Source organism: Pseudophryne corroboree, chromosome 2 (genome assembly GCF_028390025.1).
Source record: "Pseudophryne corroboree isolate aPseCor3 chromosome 2, aPseCor3.hap2, whole genome shotgun sequence".
In the NCBI taxonomy this organism is placed as follows: Eukaryota; Metazoa; Chordata; class Amphibia; order Anura; family Myobatrachidae; genus Pseudophryne; species Pseudophryne corroboree.
The window spans coordinates 478,793,424-478,816,999 of NC_086445.1; the positions used below are offsets into that span (position 1 = coordinate 478,793,424).

At 42.9% G+C, this 23,576-nt stretch overlaps 1 protein-coding gene across 2 annotated transcripts in view; it reads right to left on the reverse strand.

The window, feature by feature from the left end:
- Positions 1 to 379: 379 nt before the first annotated feature.
- Positions 380 to 23,576, reverse strand: part of GUSB (glucuronidase beta) — a 134,356-nt gene continuing 111,159 nt past the window's right edge. The window contains exons 10-14 of one of the 2 annotated variants that reach the window (XM_063953838.1): positions 21,222 to 21,398; positions 19,554 to 19,689; positions 19,049 to 19,181; positions 697 to 848; positions 380 to 570 (exon numbers count right to left, since the gene is read on the reverse strand). In XM_063953838.1, the coding sequence (XP_063809908.1) occupies positions 743 to 848; positions 19,049 to 19,181; positions 19,554 to 19,689; positions 21,222 to 21,398 (552 nt within the window). In that variant the 3' untranslated portion in view covers positions 380 to 570; positions 697 to 742. The remainder of the gene's footprint in view (positions 571 to 696; positions 849 to 19,048; positions 19,182 to 19,553; positions 19,690 to 21,221; positions 21,399 to 23,576) is intronic. The other variant, XM_063953839.1, reaches the window with a different exon arrangement.

Genomic DNA, 23,576 nt, shown 5'->3' on the forward strand with positions numbered 1-23,576 from the left:
CCATTCACAATCATAGTCCATGTGCATGGTAAAGTATAAATACGTTGAAAAAATGCAAAATTCCCAAAAAAACAGTTGTGTTGACCTTCCGACCATGTTGATCATATGGTGTCAACCTACTGACTGTTGACCAATCATCTGGATACCTTATATAGTATTTCAGCAAAATGATTGATTTTCCTAGTTCTTTGGGTGTATTTCATAGCGGCTTAGGGGGCACAGATGCTATGAGTATACAGCTATGTTTTTTGACTCTAGTAGGAAAAACAACCACACAAACACCTGAAGAACATACATCTACTATAATAATATGTCCTACTCCCCTTTGACTGCCCCTCATAGTGAAAGTTTTCTATTATTAAATAGATGACACAAGTGCTTTAAAATAAACAATCTTTATTTGTACCATGCTGTACAGTGGTCGAAAGTGACAGTGCTGAACATGTTCTGGTTACTCATTCTTCATGTATCAGATCAACTGATTGTTTTAAATATCATAATTCTGGTGCTTCTGTTCTTTTATGGCATTAAGGCTCACCCAATACTTGTCCTTGTTCAACCCATGAAAAGCTACAATAAAACAAGCACTTATTTATTCTCTAAACAATTCCACTCTACTCCAGCATGGAAAATGAGGCATGCTTCAACTTCTACACATAAAACATGGTTATGAAAAAACTGTATATGTGTACATACCATATGTATGTTTAATAAAATATTGTTGGACCCATATATATTTTCATCAGTGGCCATTGCCTTGGTTATGGAGATGTGATGCAGTCACTTTGTCTTGCCTGCTACAATACGTGTCTTGAGTGATAGGATTCCTCCACATAGTATCTGGAGAGCTGTTTTAAATGGGAATGATAGAAGTTAATGTAGCCAGACTATGTGGAAGTAAAATGTGCTTGACCATTGAGATTTCATAAATCTTAACCCCTATAGCAACAGTTGCAATCACTAGGACCCTCACAGGCTTCAACATGGCCGCTTTCTGTAAGCAAGAGCTGAAGCTGAGACAGAAACAGAATTGGGCAGAAGAATAGAAGTAGAGTCCGCTAATAGAAAGGTTATAGAGCCAGGATCAGGCTCTTGCAGCTTGTGTGAATTTGCAGGCTTACTGAGCAAATATATAAACTAGAATAGAAAATGTGAACAGTTGGAGGTAACCGAGGAGTTTTTCATATCGTAATCGCACTTCCCAACCTAGATGCCCCCTTGAGTAACATATGTAACAAAATAATATTCTTTGTCTCTGACTGTTCACATTTTCTATTTTAATTTTATATATAAATGTTATATATATTATATAACTTTTGTTGATCTTTTTAGATGGTGTGAGATTGAGGGGGCATGAAGCAGTGAAAAGGCTGAAGACATTGCCCATGGCAACCAATCAGTGTTTCGGTAACTTTTATAAAGCTCATTCTATAAACTTATACGGAGCATCTGATTGGTTGCCATGGTCAACTTCTCCAATGGCTCACTTCTTCGCACTTTTCACTACTTCATGTATAGACCCCTAAATGCGGTTACTAATTATGCTCCAGATGGACTTGGGGGGTAATTCAGAACTGATCGCTAGGGTGCGTTTTTTTGCATCCCTGCAATCAGGTAGTGGCACCTACAGGAGGAGGGTATATTTTGTGTGCAGGTGTGCGATCGCATTTGTAGCAGAGCTGTACAAACATCAGTTTGTGCAGCCTGTGCTCAGCCCAGGACTTACTGTGCCACTGCGATGGATTGCTGGTGATCGGTGCCGGAGCTGACGTCAGACAACGTCTGAGTCCGCCTGCGTTTTTTCCGGATACTCCTTTAAAACGGTCAGTTGCCACCCACAAAGTGCCTCTTCCTGTCAATTGCCCGTGCGATCGCTTTTTTAGCACCATCCCGTCCATAGGCGTGCGCACGGGGGGTGCCTGGTGCACACGGGCACCCCCTAATGTCGGGCACCCCCCGCACGCCAGCAGTATGGTGATCAGTGTTCATTCCTCTACCCCTCTGCTGCTGCACCCGCTGCCCGGTCATGTGAGTGACAGTGTAAAGTTAGTTTTCTGGCCGGCGGCCGCATTGGGTGCACTGTCTGATAGATTCATGCTGCTGGCTCCACCCCGCGTTGATGTCACGCCGCCGTGCGTCCTCCATCCCTGCCCGCAGCCTGCGCTCTCTCAGTCTCCCCTCGCCTGGACTCTTTCCCCGTGTGCCGACCTGTCTATACACCGGACTAAAACCACATGCCATTTGGGGTTCCGGTAAAGTAAGATGCTTTCGGGGATTCCATACAATTATTTGCTGGGATGTTGTGAAGAGTCACTCTGCTGGCTGCAAGCAGTAACACACTACTGCCGTGATGCATTATTTGTAGTGTGGCTAAATGGGCTAATCAGTCATCAGAATGTCTCCTGTACAGCCTGACATTCTATAGGGCTTTTCAGCTGTTGAGAACAATGGTATATATATATATATATATATATATATAGACAACAAACACGTCTGGCACTCCCCCATGGGCAAAATGAGCTAAGCTCCTGCTCCGGTGCCCTCCTCGACAAACACAGCGGTCTGCTTGTATAGAACGGAGAAACAATGACGGCACTCACATCTTTAACCAAATCTCCAGAGTGCCGCCATTGTTTCTCCGTTCTATGTATATATGTTAGTGGAGGCAGCACTCCCAACAGCGGGTAGCTTTACCAGTGCCTTCCTTAAGACTCCACAGCAAGAGGTCTCATATAAACCTCTGTATAGTCGGCACTCAGACGTATCATAATCAGTATATCATTACACCTTGATATCGTAATAGCATATCATAATCAGCTCCATAATCACAACAAACTACCTCTGTTGCGATTATGGAGCTGATTATGATACACAATTACTATGGCTGAATACATGTATGTTTTGCTATTTTAGATTTTTGATACTTTCCACTTGCTGTAGATTTACAATGTTTGTTGTATTTTGGTTTTTATTGGTAGTCATGGCACCGGACACTGGGTGACGACGTTGTCAAAGTCAGAAAAATATCATGCTACACGTTGTCATATATTCCCCAAGCGCTTGCCCGCTGCACATGCACATTCTCTCCCGTGCGTGCGCATACTCAGTTGCGTGACGGCGCCTCCTCGGCCATGCGCTCGAGCGCATGGTATGTGCATTTACGGTAGAGTTTGTGTGCGTCTAGCGGGCGACTCAATCGTTACATAATAAATCCAAATAGTGCGTTTTATAGATAATGTTCCCCTTAATAATAACTAAGCTTGTTTAATGTAGTTGGTCCCTGGACAAAGGAATTCCTCTTTTCATGGTACAAGGAGTCAGACAGGGTTTGAGCAGTTGTGTTTGGTACCTAACTAAAGAACATTTTATTAGAAACAATCCGGTGCTGGTTGGGTAAAGATGAATCGCTCCGGCGTATAGTTATGGCCATTAGTAGTTTCTGGACATTTATTTATTGTCCATGTGTTGGAAATCCTGAGTTTCCCTCCCACCTGAGCAATTTGATATAGTCACAGCCCACCTGTTCAAACTAACCTATGACCTTTTGTTATGATGCGAGGAGACATTCCTGTGTCCAATGAACAATGAGATTATAGGTCCCTTTGTAGTGTACTGTATGTAGTGTATATAAGAACAAGCCAGCCTGAAGCAGCTCAGTCTTTTCTCCACAACGGTTTTCATCATTGACTAACCCAGAGCTGGTAACCAGGACTAGTGCAGCGATTCATTCCTAGTGTGTGTAAGTAATTCTCTGTAATCAACTTGTTCCCTGTTTGTATTGGCCATACTCTCTCTCTCTCTCACTCTGTTATAGTATAAGATTGTGACGCTATTGTATATTTCTGTCTAGATATTCTGTTAGAATGATATGTTAGCTTGTAGTGTGTGACTTGTAAACTGTTTCCCCTTTTCGATATAACTAAAAGCTTGTTAGTAAAGGTGTTGGAACCTCAGCAGGGTGTCTGTGTCTCTCTAGCTAGTACAAAGGGTTTCTGAGTATCTCAATTGCTCAAACAGCTTGCATACTCACAAAGGTTCAGTGTTAAAATGCATTATAGTACCACGGTATTAAGGTTTACAGTGTAAGCATATTCTGTGTTTAAAGTTTATAAAGGTTACTGTCTGTGTGTATGCTCGCTGTGGGTATTCCGTACACCCAGCACAGCGTGTGTACTTAATTTGCGTACCACGTGCGAGGTCTTCATACGCAAATAGAGTACGGAGTGCGTAGCATGTGCACGTGGTTTAGCAGCCATTACGGCTACACGGTATTAGTATATAGCTTGTGTTCTAAGGTAAATAATCAGCTCTATCAACGTCATTGGTGGGCGTCTTCACACCAGAGCCGGCAGCAGAGGCATTTGCACGTGGTGTTTAGATGCTTTATAAGGTACGTTTATTATACTTATTTAAATCCTGATGATGAGGTGCAAATAAACTTCGATACGTTGATAGCATATTCGCAGCTTCTGTGAGAATTGTTTCCAAGTGCCGCCTATATATATTGTTTAACATATGTTAAATTTGTATTTTTTTTAATTACTTTAGATTATTTTTATTCTTTGAAATATATATTATTAATAATGTGTTGTTATTATTAAATAATAACGGTGAGCACTACTGGGGACATTATGTGTATCTGTCACTGCTGGGGGCATTACGTGTATCTGTCACTGCTGGAGGCATTATGTGTATCTGTCACTGCTGGGGGCATTACGTGTATCTGTCACTTGTTGGGGACATCACGTGTATCTGGCACTGCTGGGGGTATTATATGTATTTGGCTCTACTGGGGGCATTATGTGTATCTGCCACTGCTGGGGACATTACGTGTATCTGGCACTGTGGCATAATGTGAATTTGGCTCATACTGTGTGGCATAATGTGAATTTCGGCTCATACCATGTGGCATAATGTGAAGTTGGCTCATACTGTGTGGCGTAATGTGAATTTGGCTCATACTGTGTGGCATAATGTGAATATCGGCTCATACCATGTGGCGTAATGTGAAGTTGGCTCATACTGTGTGGCATAATGTGAAGTTGGCTCATACTGTTTGGCATAATGTGAATTTGGCTCATACTGTGTGGCATAATGTGAATTTCGGCTCATATCATGTGGCGTAATGTGAAGTTGGCTCATACTGTGTGGCATAATGTGAAGTTGGCTCATACTGTGTGGCGTAATGTAAAGTTGGCTCATACTGTGTGGCATAATGTGAATTTTGGCTCATACTGTGGCGTAATGTGAATTTTGGCTCATACTGGGGCGTAATGTGAATTTTGGCTCATTCTGTGTGGCGTAATGTGAATTTCGGCTCATACTGTGCACAATGTGAATTTCAGCTCATGCTGTAGTGTAATATGAAGTTGGCTCATACTGTGTGGCGTAATGTAAAGTTGGCTCATACTTTGTGGTGTAATGTAAAGTTGGCTCATACTGTGTGGCGTAATGTAAAGTTGGCTCATACTTTGTGGTGTAATGTAAAGTTGGCTCATACTGTGTGGCGTAATGTAAAGTTGGCTCATACTGTGTGGCGTAATGTAAAGTTGGCTCATACTTTGTGGTGTAATGTAAAGTTGGCTCATACTGTGTGGCGTAATGTAAAGTTGGCTCATACTTTGTGGTGTAATGTAAAGTTGGCACATACTGTGTGGCGTAATGTGAATTTTGGCTCATACTGTGGCATAATGTGAATTTTGGCTCATACTGTGGCGTAATGTGAATTTTGGCTCATTCTGTGTGGCGTAATGTGAATTTCGGCTCATTCTGTGTGGCGTAATGTGAATTTCAGCTCATGCTGTAGTGTAATATGAAGTTGGCTCATACTGTGTGGCGTAATGTGAATTAGGGGCACTACTGTCAGTAGCTGGTGAGCATGGGGACATGTGTGACAAATGCTGGTGTGCTGCAGAGGAGGAGGCTGATGGCATAGAAAGAGGCATATGTGTCTGTGATGGCATATGTGTAAATTTGAAATTTTAGTCGTGTTATATTAAAACTGAAATGTTTATTCCCCTAAACCTTCCGTACTTTCCAGAGTGGCCCACTCAAAATCAGAGTGTAGTTGCTGGGGGTTGGGTGGTGGTGCAAGAGGTGTGGTGTGTGGTGGTGAGGTGTGGGGGGTGTGCACATGCACCTAGGCTCTCCCCTCTCTAGCTCCGCTATTGGGTCAGGAATAGGATGGGGAAGTGCAAGCAGCGATAGGGTGTAGCTAGGAGTCAGGGTTATGCCGTAGTGGGCAGTCATTAGCGGCCGGTGGTAGCACCATTATGTTACACATGTAATTTCTCCTGTGTGTATTGACACGCCCCTCCAGTAGTGCACCCCCTAATAAAATTAGCTGCGCGCGCCTATGATCCCGTCGCTATGCACCGATGCCCAGTGCAGTTGTCTGACGCACTGACGCATTGCGGTGCAGACGCATGCGCAGTTCAGACCGGATCGCCTGCTGCGCGAAAATGCACAGCAGCGATCAGGTCTGAATTACCCCCTTAATTACTTCAATTAAGGAATGTATTTCTACATCGCCTGGAGACACTCATTGATCATGCCTCTGATGAAGCTTTGTTTCACAGGGAAATGCATTCGACAACTTTATATTGGAGCTGGTGTTTAGAATCAGCAATGGAACCATATTCCCGGGATTTATAGCAGACGTTTTTTTTGGTGGAAGGGACAGAACTTTCTATGTAAGGACACTGCATGTCATCCATCTGCCGGCATACTGCAGGGAATATACAAACAACGGGTCTCTACAAGGCTGTACATGACCCACCTCCCCCCAGCCCAGGCACTCCACGCTGCCTGGCTGTCAAAGCAGCATTTAAACGCACTGACACAGTCACCACACCATCGAGCGGGACTGCACAGACTTGCTTAGTGAGCCTGCAAATTCACAGAACCTGCAGGAGACTCATTCCAGCTCTATAAACTTTCTATTAGCAGACCTTGCATGGGGCACAGGTATTTGCTGCTATCGCTACAGGATTCACCAATCTATATCCTTATATGGTGCACAAGGATTGTACTGGAATTAACATGCTCTACCATCCTGGTTCTGTATGACATTCATCAGATCTATCTATCTACAAAGTGAATACTTGCATATATAGTACATGCAGTGATATTATGCTTTTCATAGATTTTAATATAATTATTTTATTGTACCCTCACACCATCTATATCCAGTTAATTGAATATACACTGATTGCGCTGTTCAAGACCTTCTTTTTTTTATCTGATCTCTATAGACAATTTAAGGGTCTAGGTATTTTTGAATACAACTTCTGTAAACTAGTGACTATGCATTTTTGGCAGTATACATTGTCCTATTTCTACCATGTTCTGGAACCTAGTTAAGTTGTATGATTTACATTGGACATACTAAAACAGGCCAGGATAAAGTACAACTTATGTTTTGGAAAACAATCCTAAAACCCTGTAAGTGCTCAGAACAGTGGTTCCCAAACAAGGTCCTCAATACACCCTAACAGTCCAGATTTTAGGGATATCAATTATTGTGCACATATGGCATTATCAAACTGACTGAGGTAGTAATTAAGTCACCTGTGTGTAAGCATGGATATACCTAAAGCGTGAATTAGGGTGACTTGTGGGCCAGAATTAGGAATCATTGATTTATACCCTTTCACACTACAAGCAAAATGCCAGGTTATTGCACGTGAACTCGCAGCAACCCGGATTTTGCATACCTCCCAAAATTACCCTCTCCAGGAGGGACAGAATGCTCTGCTTCTGGATTTCCCTCTTAATGTATGATTGCCATCACCTGTGGTGAAACACCTTTCTTATCCATCAACCTGTCGAAAACAGGTGTCGTCAATCATAAATTAAGAGAAAAGTCCAGAAGCAGAGCATTGTATCCCTCCTGGAGAGGGTCATGTTGGGACGTATGCATTACGTGTTGCCCCAGCAGTCTCCCTCATCTGTATGCCTGCTGTAGGTGGTGGGGGGGGGAGACGACACAGCTTTCACTCTGCATGGAATCCATGTTTAGTGGTGTTACCAGAATGGGATTAGGTTCTTTGGAGCTCATCTGGATGAGAGTAACTGGGCCATGCCATCCCAGACACTAGCTTTAGCAGGTTTTTCTGAATTCACTACTTCATAAGTGTCCTATTTGTTCTCAACCCATTACAGATATAAATCAGTGTTTCCCAACTCCAGTCCTAACAGTGCATGTTTTACAGCTCTCCTCAGTATCACAATTGAAATACTTTGCTGCACCTGTGGATCTCTTAAATGTGTCAGCCAGTAATAAATATATCTGTGCACCAACTAGGAGACCTGTAAAACATGCTCTGTTAGAAGTCCCTGAGGACTGGAGTTGGGAAACACTGCCATACCGGGTGTCTAAATGCTGTGCAAAATAGCCTCCTCTAAAACCTCTGTATCAGGATTCTCTCATTTGCTGAAAGTTCACAGACCTCTACTAGTGTGAATGGGAAGGGAGTCCTCTCCTTTCATTTGCCGGCATCCCAGTGCTCAGGATACTAAGGTGTTATGAAAAAATACTGACAATGCTTAATGAATAAACAAAACAAGATAATGATGCGATGTACAGAAACAACAAACTACTGAATTGCTTACTTCCAGGACAAACATATGGACCACAATGCCAATTAGAATGATCTCCAGGTATAAGAAATAGCTGTTAACTTTCCCTCTGCTCCTAATGATGTCACTCGCTCTGAATCAATAATAACCAGAAACCCTTTTATAGGGCCATAAATCCCCTCACAAATATCACAGATAAATTCACCTTCAAATTCAAATGACACATTTACCAAATATGTAGACATGATTCTTCCAAACAAATCTATTAATGAAATATTAGGCTACTATGATATTCTTGGAGCTTACGGTGCCCACACACTGTGCGATTCTCACATGCTATTTGATCTTTTTAGTTCAAATAGCATCGCGTCTAGTTCAAATCAAACCGTGTCTATTGTCCCTTGCGATGCGATGTGCGCTCCCGTCTAGTCCATATCTCAAGGTAAAATAGTATGTGCAGGCAGGTATTTTTGTACTACATCGCATATAGTACATTGTAGTGTATTCCAAATAGCATGTAGTTCAAATAGCATACCCTACTTAGTACAAATCGCATAGCACACATTGTATAGGCTCAAATCGCACCTAGCACAACAGCACCGTGTGTGGGCCCCATTAGTTGTGTTTAACGTAATAGATGTGCCTTGGTGCACTAATCAGATTTACAAAAGTTGCATAAAGGATAAAAGTGATAACTTTTATGTATCCATCTCCTTAATAAAAAGCTTATAGAACTCTCACCATTTGCTCTGTAAACAGGGCAATAAAAACTCTTATCTTAGAAACTGGGGCTTTATAGACTGGAGTCAGTACATCTCCTGAAAATATCCTGTGATGGCACAGGCACAACAGGTCACTGCTAATGCTGCTTTCACATCGCAAAACCTGCTTTTGAAACGGTTCTTTAAACGGTTCTTAAAACGGGTCTTAGCAGTTAAACCCCCTTCACATCGCATGTTGTAACCAGTATATTACCATTTCATTACCGTTTTGGTACCTTTCACACTGAACCCGTTTCACCCATACAAAACAGTGGTTGTCATTTTAAATGTTTATTCCTGCTTCTACCTGGTGATATCACACATGGAGACAGCCTATCACCTTCTGGGGCTTGCAAATACCGTTTCAGACCCTTTCACACTGCACAATGAAACGGGTCTGAAACGCGTAGGACCCTGCTTTTTTACCGTTTCAAAATACCGGTATTTTGTAAACTGTAAATTGAAGGTGACCCTTTCACATCGCAGCTCGAACCGTTTAGGAAGCCAGTAAAAACTGCAAATTACCGGGTACAAGCTGCGGTGTGAAAGGGGTATAAGAGAGTGCACACTGGGAGAGGATCAGAATCATGATGGAGTGAAAATTTCTACTTTCATATTTTCATGACTTAAAAGGACATACTTATTATGACATCATTAATGATAGCTTTAAAAGAGGGCAGTGTACTTAGTAAGAAAGTTTATTTTTTTTTGTGTAAACTGTTTTTTATTAAATAAAGCAGCATACAAAACATTGCAGCAATACTTTTCCAGAAAGAAAGCAGAAGGGACAAAAACATCACTTGTCATACATGTCAGTCCAATACACATACAGCGCACAGAGTAGAAAAATAATTTGTCTGCTTTGCTTACAACTTCAGAACTTATAAATGGGGAACATTTTAACAAAAAGTATAGGAGAATGAGAAAGAGGAAAAAGAGAGAGAAGAGAAGAAAAAAGAAGAAAAGAAAAGGAAAAAGGAGAGGGAAAATTAAGACAGGTGTGAAAGTCTGCGCAGTAGGGACAGGTAGTTTGGGGGACGGAGGGGAAGGGATCTCTACCACTTAAGGGTTTAAGCCATATTAAAGAGACATCATAACCGAAATATGGATATGAATAAGAGGGGGGTTATGTCGTCATGTGGGACCGATACAGAGGTGTGTCTTTAAAGTCGTACCAGGGAAACCAAGTGGCTATAAAGTTAACGGTTTTCCCAGATGAGAAGGAGACAAGGTCTTCCATGTCCAAAAAGTAATCGACCTTTGAAATCCATAATTTAATCGAGGGTGGTGAGGTGGATCTCCAAAGGAGTGGAATAACCGCTTTTGCTGCGTTGCTAAGGTGTCTCAACAGTGAACATTTGTAGGAATGTGTTCCCGTGGGGGTGTGGTTGAGGAGCCAAAAACCTGGGTCTTTCGGGATCTTATCTCCCACTATTTGTTCGGTGCATTTAAATACCTCTGCCCAAAATGGGGTTATAAGAGGGCATTCCCACCAAATATGTATGAAGCTCCCTGGGGCATTTTTGCATCTCCAACACAGGTTCGAAAGAGAGGGAAACATTTTATTAAGAACACGAGGAGTCCTATACCACCTATATATAAGTTTATAGAGGGTCTCAAGTGTCGATAAGCATAGAGAACTCGCCTGGGCGTTCTTAAATACGGACTCCCAATTAATCTGCGAAGGTAGCCCTGATAGTTCCTTTTCCCAGGAAGCCATAAAGGTAGGGGGCTGTGGGAAAAAGTTTTCCATGATAAGCACATATATTTGTGAAATTGTATGTGTGGGAGAGCCGGGAGAGGTGCATAGGCTTTCAAACGCAGTGAGGTCCCTGGTTATATCCGAGAGGTTCTTAGAGGATGATATGAAATGATGAACCTGTAGGAACCTCCAGAACTCAGCGCTGTGTAGGTTCCAGGAGGATTGAACATCTGAAAAGGAGCGCACCCTACCCGAGCTCACCAGCTGACCAACTCTAAAAATCCCGGCTTCTGCCCATGGAGTGAAAGCTGTCCCATGAAGACCCGGAGTAAACTCAGGGTTATAGAGAAGGGAGGTTAGTGGGGACCATTTGGAGGATATGTGGCTCTGGGATCTCAGCGTGGCCCATAATTTGAGCGTGGGTGAGACCGTGGGGTGTGAAACCTTTGGAAGGGTAGGGAGCCAAGGTACAATTTCAATATAATGTGGGAAACAGCCCTCCTCTAGCAGGACCCACTGTTTGCGGTCTTTAGCACGTGTCCATTCCAGAATCCTATTCAGATGTACTGCGTGATAGTAGTTAGGAATATGCGGGAGTTGTTGCCCCCCGTGGTGTTTTCTCCTAAATAAAATGTCGTGTTTAAACCTGGGTGTCTTACAGCCCCAAACGAACGCACGGATAAGATTCTGGACATCTCGGAGCCAAAGCCGGGGAATGTGTATCGGAAGTGTCTGGAGAAAGAATAGTATCCTAGGGAGGGTATTCATTTTGACAATGTTAATTCTGCCGAACCAAGACAGTCTTAATTTCTTCCATTTCTGGAAGTCTAGGCGAAGCTTGGCCAAAAGGGGAACAAAATTCAGGGAAAATAATTTGGTTAGATCGTTGGTCAGTAACACCCCCAGGTATTGTAAGAAAGTTTATTACTTTGCATAGTACTGATTTGGGAATAAGGATTATGGTTTCACGTTGATCTGGACATGGATTATTTATTTATTTATTATGGTCAGCATTTGAAATCTCTAATCATCTGAGGACCTTGTGACTTGTGCAACTGCCAATAGCAGGATTACGGCTAGATTAGTAAATTATGGGCCTAATTCAGCTGCAAGTGTGATCGTCGCTTCCTGTCAATCACCTTGAGAAGGAGTCCTGATTGTGTGAAAGTTCACAGTGGATGTAGAACACATGGTAATACAGGATCCCTGGCGCATATTCCTCATGGACGTGTTTAGACACTTAGTAGTGCTAAAACATGATCACTGTGCATATAAGTAAAACACAGACATAAAATTTATTGCAGAAAAAACTCATAACTTTTTTAAAAAACAATGTGCAAAATAAAGCAATTTTTTTAGTGAGGTAGATATAAGCTGGGTGCCTTAGTAAAAGTGACTGGTGCTTGATTCCATATATATGGGAACAGTCTCTCACCGTTATTTGAAGGTGCGGTGGGCTAGCTTTTAAAAGATAGCTGTGGAGTCCTAGGCTGAATAGCCTGGCACCACCGCACTCAGCGTTTTTCAGCAAGACACCTCCAGCTCCAAAAGAAAGCTCCCTCACTTCTCCTCCTCCAAGCAACGCGTTTCGGTCGTATAATAACCTTTCTCATGATCCAACAGTTTGAAGGGATCCTTAACTCTGACAGGTTATTTCCAGCAAATTCTGTATTAAAGGTGTCTTCTCGGACAGGGTTATGGTGATTAGGTCAACCACACTTAAGTCGACAGGGAAAAAGGTCGACATGCGTTTTTCACAATTTTTTCCCCATTTTTTGAACTTTTCATACTTTTTGATCCACGTGAACTATGATTGAGAATAGTAATCTGTGCCGAACACAGTTTTAGCGGAGCGAGGCACCTTGCCTGAAGCATGGTGAGCGAAACGAGCCATGCGAGGGGACACGGTAAACTAATTGGGGTTCCCGATCACCCTACGAAGAAAACACCAAAAAAACTAATGTTGACCTTTTTCCACGTCGACCTTGTTCATGCCGGCCTAATGACCATGTCGACTTACTTACTGTCGACCTAACGACCCATACCACTCTGACAGCGGCCCTGTCTGTACAGTAAACTAAAGCAGATACTGCAAAGGAGCCTTCTAACAGCTGAACATCCATATATATATTACCACTCAGGATATCCAAAGAAAGGCGGATGCTGTAGAAAAAGTTAAATACAAATAAAATCAAACCAACTCGAGAGCTCTTAACCTGTCCAACAATGGTTGCTGAGGGAAGGAGCTTTATACTCAATTTAATCTTGTGTCTAGCGCCTGTGCCCTCATCACAACCCCATCACAGCAGCAACCCCCAGATTGGATGTAGAAAGTGGAGTGACTCGGAATGCATATTGTAATTATGTACTGCACACCAGTGTACAATGAGCAAGAACAGGGTAATGCTGGATACACACTCGTCCAATCCTCAGAAGCTCAGACTGCCGACCGACCGGTTTGCCCGACATTGGACAAGTGTGTACCCTCCGCCGATTGACCCACACACTTGATCCTGATCACCTGTCGGGTCTCCCTAGTTTTTAAACCTGCTTAAAAACTAGGAGACACAACCTCTGACCGATACTGTAGTGTGTAGGCTGATGAAACCGGAGGCCGATCTCTGGTCCTGGCACCCCCGCACACTATGAGTGTTGAAGGATCCGGAGGGACCCAGGCACCGTCCTCCGCTGTTGTGGGACTCGGTGGAGCATATGGCTGCAGGGAGCAAGGTAGCAGGACAGAATACTATACCTGTGCAGAATTTGACAGTGGGTGGCGTGCATAATAGAGGGGCATGATTTCCCATTTCAAAAATGGTGCCACCATTTTTTTATTTTAAAGATGGCCGCGTCTAACAAATTACGCGGGTGTCGGACAGCACAGGAGGAGCGACGAAGAGCTCCTAAAGATGAAAGATGCCTGGGAAGTCTGGGATGGGTGGCGTCCATGTAAAAGAGCTTAAAGGTCGCTCCCACAGGTGAAGGTGATGCATAATAAAATAGTAAAACATTTGTTGTCATGTTTTTATTTTACTATTTCTTTAAGAGGGGGCCTATAGGTACCAGCAGGCCCTTAATGCCCTGCATACTATTACTTGTGGTTATCCGAGTACCAGCATGCAGGGGAGGCTTGGTGCGACCTATAGTCCTCCTGTAAAAGACAATATCCTATTTTTCACTATGGACTATCAACTCGGCCCTTTAGTGGGGTGGTCCACACATCCCGAAGAATCTCTGTCCTGGGCAGACTAGTTAGGAAGGGATGAATGCATCGGCCACGGGACCCCGTGAAGTGTGTCCCCTGCCTGTAGAATTACCCCCTGCTAATGAAGCCCAGTGCAGCTTCTGAAAATACGGGAGATTCCCTACTTGTTTTTGTTCCCTGTATTTATAGAAGGGCTCCAAGAGCCCGGCGCTGGCTAATTAAATACGGGAGACCCCTACACGTTTTGTTCCTTATATTGTTTGGACCAGTGCTGGTTATGTTTTTAGGGAGGACCCCACACTTTTTTTTTCTTTTTTTAAACTCCCTGCAGAAGCAGGTGGGGATTTATAGCACAACAGGGTGGGCGCATGTAAATAACCCGCTCAGTTTGTGACATTAGTCACGGTGCATCAGACAGTTTGTATGCAGAACACACTGCCCTATCAGTCATCAGTCTGTTAATGTATCTGCAGATATATCTATAAGTGTGTACCCTGCATATGAGTCAACATGATTGGTGCACTACGGACATGCTTAATCAAAAACTGTATATTTTATTAGATATATTAGGTAGCTTATCTGTTCAACACATGATCATTTTCAGGTGTCAAATGCAGAGTACAGAAACATATTAATTTACCTTTATTATAGAAATATACAGCTGGAATATGAGTTTACAGCTCTTTATTAATGGACAAACAAGCTCTTCACTTAAAAACAGCAGTAGAAGGTAAGCTTAGGATGCTGGCAGGCCGAAATACCTCTGGGGATTTTATTGCACCAACTATTACTTCCAAATAAAGCTATTTCTATCCAAACAAGCTAGTCAGTCATAGCTTATCAGCTATTTGGAAAGTATGTTGACTTAGGATTTCTGCCAGTGACTGGAAACAATTCAGAAGAGGTGTGATTGCTAAAGAATAAATTTAGACTAAAACAATGAATATGTATAATACAAGAAGCTCTCAATGCACTATATCTCAAAAGGCAAGTGCATCTTCATATATTATTTGACTAAAGGTGCCAAAAGGATCATTTGGTTTAAACGTTTAGGTTTATACTATATATAAAGCGTTGGGTATGGTATGCCGGCTGCCAGGATCACTGTGGGTCAGCATTCCGACTGGCGGCACTGTTAGCGTTCGGGATTCCGGCGTCAGCATATCAACAACATCCCGATTTAAATATACACTGCTCAAAAAAATAAAGGGAACACTAAAAAAACACATCCTAGATCTGAATGAATGAAATATTCTTATTAAATACTTTGTTCTTTACATAGTTGAATGTGCTGACAACAAAATCACACAAAAATTATCAATGGAAATCAAATTTATTAACCCATGGAGGTCTGGATTTGGAGTCACACTCAAAATTAAAGTGGAAAAACACACTACATGCTGATCCAACTTTGATGTAATGTCCTTAAAACAAGTCAAAATGAGGTTCAGTAGTGTGTGTGGCATCCACGTGCCTGTATGACCTCCCTACAACCCACACAAGTAGCTCAGGTAGTGCAGCTCATCCAGGATGGCACATCAATGCGAGCTGTGGCAAGAAGGTTTGCTGTGTCTGTCAGCGTAGTGTCCAGAGCATGGAGGCGCTACCAGGAGACAGGCCAGTACATCAGGAGACGTAGAGGAGGCCGTAGGAGGGCAACAACCCAGCAGCAGGACCGCTACGTCCGCCTTTGTGCAAGGAGGAACAGGAGGAGCACTGCCAGAGCCCTGCAAAATGACCTCCAGCAAGCCACAAATGTGCATGCGTCTACTCAAATGATCAGAAACAGACTCCATGAGGGCCCGACATCCAAAGTTGGGGGTTGTGCTTACAGCCCAACACCGTGCAGGACGTTTGGCATTTGCCAGAGAACACCAAGATTGGCAAATTCACCACTGGCGCCCTGTGCTCTTCACAGATGAAAGCAGGTTCACACTGAGCACGTAACAGACATGATAGAGTCTGGAGATGCCAAGGAGAACGTTCTGCTGCCTGCAATATCCTCCAGCATGACCATTTGGCAGTGGGTCAGTAATGGTGTGGGGTGGCATTTCTTTGGAGGGCCGGACAGCCCTCCATGTGCTCGCCAGAGGTAGCCTGACTGCCATTAGGTACCGAGATGAGATCCTCAGACCCCTAGTGAGACCATATGCTGGTGCGGTTGGCCCTGGGTTCCTCCTAATGCAAGACAATGCTAGACCTCATGTGGCTGGAGTGTGTCAGCAGTTCCTGCAAGATGAAGCCATTGATGCTATGGACTGGCCCGCCCGGTCCCCAGACCTGAATCCAATTGAGCACATCTGGGACATCATGTCTCGCTCCATCCACCAACGTAGCGTTGCACCACAGACTGTCCAGGAGTTGGCAGATGCTTTAGTCCAGGTCTGGGAGGAGATCCCTCAGGAGACCATCCGCCACCTCATCAGGAGCATGCCCAGGCATTGTAGGGAGGTCATACAGGCACGTGGAGGCCACACACACTACTGAGCCTCATTTTTACTTGTTTTAAGGACATTACATCAAAGTTGGATCAGCCTGTAGTGTGTTTTTCCACTTTAATTTTGAGGGTGACTCCAAATCCAGACCTCCATGGGTTAATAAATCTGATTTCCATTGATAATTTTTGTGTGATTTTGTTGTCAGCACATTCAACTATGTAAAGAACAAAGTATTTAATAAGAATATTTCATTCATTCAGATCTAGGATGTGTTATTTTAGTGTTCCCTTTATTTTTTTGAGCAGTGTATTTAGAAAGAAAAGAGTGCTCCACAATTTTAAACCAAAATAAATGAAAGAGAAGAAAAAGTGCACAGAGACATTGCACGTGGTTCCTATTATTGGCAAGGTTCCACTTATAAAATTATTCATGGTTCATAGCACTACGACAGACAAATTCAGAGTTGCAAACAAGTGCATTTGTGCCATATAAACATGTGGCTCGGTTCAAAACTGATTAGCTGCACATAACTTCCATCTGAATTTATGGTTTGAAAGTCACCCTCCTGAAGAAGAAACACATACCGGAAGAGCAGATTTCCTTAAAATACACATTTTCATTTTTGAACCTGCAGTCCCTTGCAATTGGAAAAGCGAATCACGGGTGTTAGAGCATAAGTGGAGTACAGGCAGGTCCTGCAGATGTGTGTAAGGTGGAGCTGCCCAAACCGCAGCCATTTTGGATGGATATCATACAATTATTCTCCCAAATTCTCAAGCTACAGGTCCCAATCACATACTCCTCCCTCTGCCTATTCTAGACTACACCAAGCAGAATTATACATTTTACCATGTTATTCTGCAACCGGTCACACAGCTGCCTCTTGGAAAAACCCACTGTATCCCATGTAATTATCACAGATATGCCTTATAAAAAAGCATAACTTAAGTCACGTGTAAATCATAAAATATGCATCTACTAAGAGATGTGGATGACTTGTGTCTCCATGCCTTACAGATCACTAATTATCCTAGAACAGACCAGTAGGTGCAACAACAAGATACACTCAGTGCAAAACGCAAGTAATAACTCACGTAACATATTTACATTTTTTACATTGTGCAAACAGACCCACTCATGTCCCTCATATTCATCCTGACTAACATGGTAAAAGTAAAAAATAATTTATCATGCATTCCTCTTATCTGATTTTAACCTGAGATCACACATACCACATGAACAATATAAGAAAGCATTTACATTTTCATTTTTACAATTCCAAGCCCATCCAAGGAGCAACAAAAAGGTAAAAAGCACCAAGGATTATTCATTTTTGTTCTCATGCAATTTGAAATAATTACACCCATACTGTATTGATCTATTTGTGCGGATAAACAGACACCTCCCTATAACAGTCATGCAATATCAATATTAGATTTCAGAATATTGTTTGAAGGATTGGATTTGTATTGACCCGTTAGGAGAATGTAGTATACAAATGGCTCTATGGCTTCAACCACGGCGGTTCAATAACTAGGGCATGTATAAAGAAAATAAACCCCACACAAACACAAAACTGACAGCCTGCAGGTCTTTACACTACAGGTGAAATAAACAATTGATGCTAGTGTCAAACAGGCGATTAGTCTCCCCTCCGCTAATATAATGTAATGGGATGTAAAGCTCTTGCATTGGAACATGTAATACTACGTGCTATTATGCGAGTGAAAATTTGTTGCACATAGAATGCAGTACATATTCATGCTTCTCGGTCACTAGCTCAATTCAGCTGTTGCACATGCCGGCTATATTAGGATGATAATTAAGAGAGAGTGAGAGAGAGACGCAGGAATATAATCAAAACTTACATTTTTAGTAAGACAAGTTACAACACTCACTTTCAGTACATTTTTATTAAGAAAACTATGTTTTGATCATTATTGTTCCCTCTCAAGGATACAGAGTTCTCTAAGACAGTTGACACACAGCAACCTTACAGTACATAATACATATTCCACCTTACATTTTGTTTATTCATGGCACTTTTCTTTTTTTTGGTATTAAAGTGCACACACTTCTGGATATGACAGGAGTACAACACTGCGTGTTCTCATGTATGAGCTGACCTAGAGCTGAATAGAATTGCTCCCTTTGTCTATTTATTAATACCCAATTATTATTATGATGCTGCAAACAAGGCAACATTATATACATAAAGATCAATAATAAAGTATCAGTTTTACGTTGTGCTCTACTTGGAGTAAATATAATCAATGTCCTCAGCACCAGTGTTTAGGCAGCACACAAGCAAGTCTGTGTAAGTGCATACTGTATGACATTTTCAGAGGAAAGGGTTTAATACCTAGTACAAGTTTTCAAGTACCCCGTCTCATTGGCCAGCTTCCAGTATCTGTCCCGCAGAACAAAGGCCGATGCTTTGGGCTGCCGCTGGCGGGTGAAGACTCCTTTCTTGTTCCCCACAACTCTCGTAGTCGCTGTATAGGAATAATATTATTTAAAACACATCGACAACTATAAAAAGATCCTTAGTAAACAGATTAAATGGGGTCTATTCATGAAGCAGTGAAAAGTGTAGAGAAGTGAGTCAGTGGAGAAGTTGCCCATGGCAACCAACCAATCAGCATTGAAGTAACATTTAGAATTTGCATACTATACAATTGTACAGAGCAGCTGATTGGTTGCCATGGCCAACTACTCCACAAGCTCACTTCTCCACTATTTTCACTGCTTCATGAATAGACCCAGAAGATCAAGATAACCTCTACAGCAAGACATCTCCCTGCAAAATACATACTCAAGAACAGTAGGTTATTAGCACCCTCTACCTATGCAGTAATAGGACTTACATTGCACAGTCATAAAGTCTGCAAAGTTCCAAATGAGCTCTCCAATAACAAACGTCTTTCTCTTCTCGTCAAGCACAGAATGGTAGTTCTTTAACACCATCTCTTGGTATTCTTCAGTGAACATTAATGGTGGATCCTGCAAGCACAAAAAGTAAAACTTCTAAATGGTTGATGTTAACATTTTTGGACTGATAGAGACCTAAGGCATTCGCTCTCATATCCACAAGTCTTTCCTGTCAGAGGACAAGGCAGTCCCATGCTGACATGGAAGAGGCATGATGGAAGACCCTGAATGTATTCAGTAGCGCAGAGAAAAGAATCCTGCATGCTCCAAAAGTTACAGCCAACATCAAATATAAGAATAGGCAAGTATGGGGACAGTTCAACAGTAGATATTTCTCTATATTGTGGCAGAAATGTATTTTTATGGGGAGGAAGAATATTTTGAGGTAAAATGCTTTGAAAAGCTTCTAATAAGAGGGCTATTGCTATTTGGTGAACCTAGGCATTTAGGGTGACATAAAAACACTGGATAACTGATATACTGTCACTCATCCAAGCTTTTTAATGCTCCAGTGTGTCAGCCATGGACATGAAGGAGAAGCTACTGGGTGCAACCCCTGAATGTCCGTGTTACACTGTGCTCCACAGTCTGGCACCACACATCCAGTATTCAGAGGAGAGGATGAGTCTCCACCTCCCTCCTGCTAAAGCAAGCAGATGTGGGGAAGTGGACAGGAGGAGCTCTGCAAATAAGGAAATATTTTTGTATTGCGGTACATATAGGGGCCGATTCAACTGTTTATATTTGGGCGTCCATTAAAGCCGCCCATTTTTTGCGTGTTATTCGCGCCCGTTCCGTCATCCCAGATGGGCGCATCTCAAATGTTTTATTGGGCGCCGCATTAGGGCGCTCAAACACAGTTTCCCCACACTAAAGTGTCTGCGCTGTTTGGACGCTCATTCTGGAGTTTGGGTGTCCAGGCAAGTTGGGGATGGAATCCCGGAGGCCGGGATCGCAAAGATCAGTATACCGACACCGGGATCCCGGCCGTCAGCGGGGCGAGCGCTAGAAAGCCCCTTGTGGCCTCGCTCGCCCCAGGTTCTGTTCCCACTCTATGGGTGTCATTGATACCCACGAGTGGGAATAGCTCTGGCGCAGGTGTCGGCATTCCCGGCGGTTGGGATCCTGGCATCTGTATTCTGACTGCTGGGATCCCGACCGCCGGCATATCATACCCAACCCATTATAGCAGCCCCCACACAGATATGTAAAGGTGAAGAGGAGATGTCTTGTGCACATCAGATCATGCTGCCATGTTCTGATTAACTTTTATAGAAAATTGTTTTGTCTCTGAAGGATCAGCTGAGGCACCATCTCGGGAAAGCTTTCTGTGCCACAGTAATTCAGAAGTAATAAAAACAAAACCTAAACTGTATTACCACAGTAAATAACACACATTAGTTGTAAGAAACTGGTTACCGAACATACTTCTAATCATGATTCTAGTTTTATTCATTCCCATATTTTACCAATGGTGGGAGATAAACAAAATAATCTAGAGGCAATGGTGTTGGCTAATGTGTCACAATTCCTTAATAGACACTAACTATTGGTCCAAGGTTTTTAGGTATTTGTCACAGTGAAAGTCCATATTACATACTCACATTGTGGAAGCCAGGTATGGTATCTGCTCCATACTCAGACTGTATAATTGGTTTATGATACTTCTCATACCACTTGTCAAATTGGTTATTAAGCTGGAGCTGAATCACTTCCAGGTGACCGGAATCGTGGTACCAGGAGAAGTAGCTATTGACACAGAGGACATCCACATAGGGGGCCTGGAAATATATATATGTCCAATATAAATTATTATTATTATTATTATTATTATTATTGTTTAATTATATGGCGCCACAAGGGTTGTGCCGCACCTCTCAAAGTACATAAACAAATTAGCAAAACAAGAAAACAACTTTCAGTACAAGACAATGTAGGACAAGTACATGGTATATAAACATTTCCGCATCAGGGGACAGGACACTGAAATAATCATCAGGGTGGCAGAAACCGAGGTTTAGGTGCTGTTGTAGGAAGTATGGAATAGAAAATAGTCTAAGAGACGGAGTAGAACATGAGGGGAGATGACCCGGTCTGTGAGAGGTTACATTCTGAAAGGGATGGGCAGGCAGACGGGGTGACACAGTTAGGGTAGAAAGAGCATGGAACAGAGATTTAGGATGAGCGAAGGCAGAGTTTGATGAAAAAGGCACTGTAAAGTTCTGACCAGTGCTACATCATCATATGACAGACCCAATGAGATGCAAAGATACAGATATCCTACATACATCTATCTCTATAGTCACCTAAGCAGATATCAAGCTATAGCTGTGGAGCTTTATTTAAACCATTACTTTTGTGGGTAGATGGGAGTGAGTTTTTATACAATATAAAAAAAAAAGTGTTATTGTATATGTAGATTCATGACTTTCATGCCAAATAATTTGAGCTAAACCTAAGGTACAGCTGGTACAACTTACTGTGGAACTGTTGTAGACCTGGATTTGCCTTCACAACATCTGCACTTACATTAGGGAACACCTTTCTCTCCATTCTCCCTTGCCTACACAGTGCAAAAGAAACCCACTGACATGTGAGGCACTGCTCACTTCCTGAAATACCTTAACCCTCAAAAGGGACAGGTCTTTGTGGCTGTGGCGAATTATATTTTAGTTATTTGAAAAACGAGATTTATGGTAAGAACTTACCGTTGCTAAATCTCTTTCTGCGAGGTACACTGGGCTCCACAAGGAATAACATTGGGGTGTAGAGTAGGATCTTGATCCGATGTACCAACAGGCTCAAAGCTTTGACTGTTCCCAGAATGCATAACGCTGCCTCCTCTATAACCCCGCCTCCATGCACAGGAGCTCAGTTTTTGTTAACCAGTCCAATGCAGTAGCAGGCAAAAGAGACGACAACTGTTAGTAGCCACATACACCACACTCTCACGACAGGAGAAAGTGTTAGCGGCTAATGCCATACCAATCCAAAGAAGCTAAATGCATCAGGGTGGGCGCCCTGTGGAGCCCAGTGTACCTCGCAGAAAGATTTAACAACGGTAAGTTCTTCCCATAAATCTTGTTTTTTGCTGCGGGGTACACTGGGCTCCACAGGGAATGATATTGGGGATGTCCTAAAGCAGTTCCTTATGGGAGGGGACGCACTGTAGCAGGCACAAGAACCCGGCGTCCAAAGGAAGCATCCTGGGAGGCGGAAGTATCGAAGACATAAACCTTATGAACGTGTTCACCGACGACCACGTAGCCACCTTGCACAATTGTTCAAAAGTCGCACCATGGCGGGCCGCCCAAGAAGGTCCAACAGACCGAGTAGAATGGGCCTTTATAGTAGCAGGAGCTGGACGACCAGCCTGTACATAAGCATGTGCAATCACCATTCTAATCCACCTGGCCAAGGTCTGCTTGTGAGCAGGCTAGCCACGTTTGTGAAAACCAAACAGTACAAAGAGAGAATCAGACTTCCTGATAGGAGCTGTCCTCTTCACACAGATACGGAGAGCCCGTACCACATCCAAAGTCTGCTCTTTGCAAGACAATTCAGGAGAGACAAAGGCCGGAAACCACAATCTCCTGATTAAGGTGGAAAGAGGACACCACCTTAGGTAGGTACCCGGCACGCGTTCTAAGAACCACCCGGTCACGGTGAAAAATCAGATATGGTGACCTACATGACAAGGCACCCAAATCCGACACCTGTCTAGCAGAGGCAATAGCCAGCAAAAACAACACCGTAAGAGAAAGCCACTTAAGGTCTGCCGATTCAAGAGGCTCAAACGGAGACCCTTGCAACGCCTCCAGAACCACCGACTAGTCCCAAGGAGCCACAGGCGGGACATAAGGAGGTTGAACCTGCAACACACCCTGAGTGAATGTATGACCATCAGGTAAAGTTGCAATTTTTCTCTGGAACCAAACCGACAAGGCAGAAATATGAAC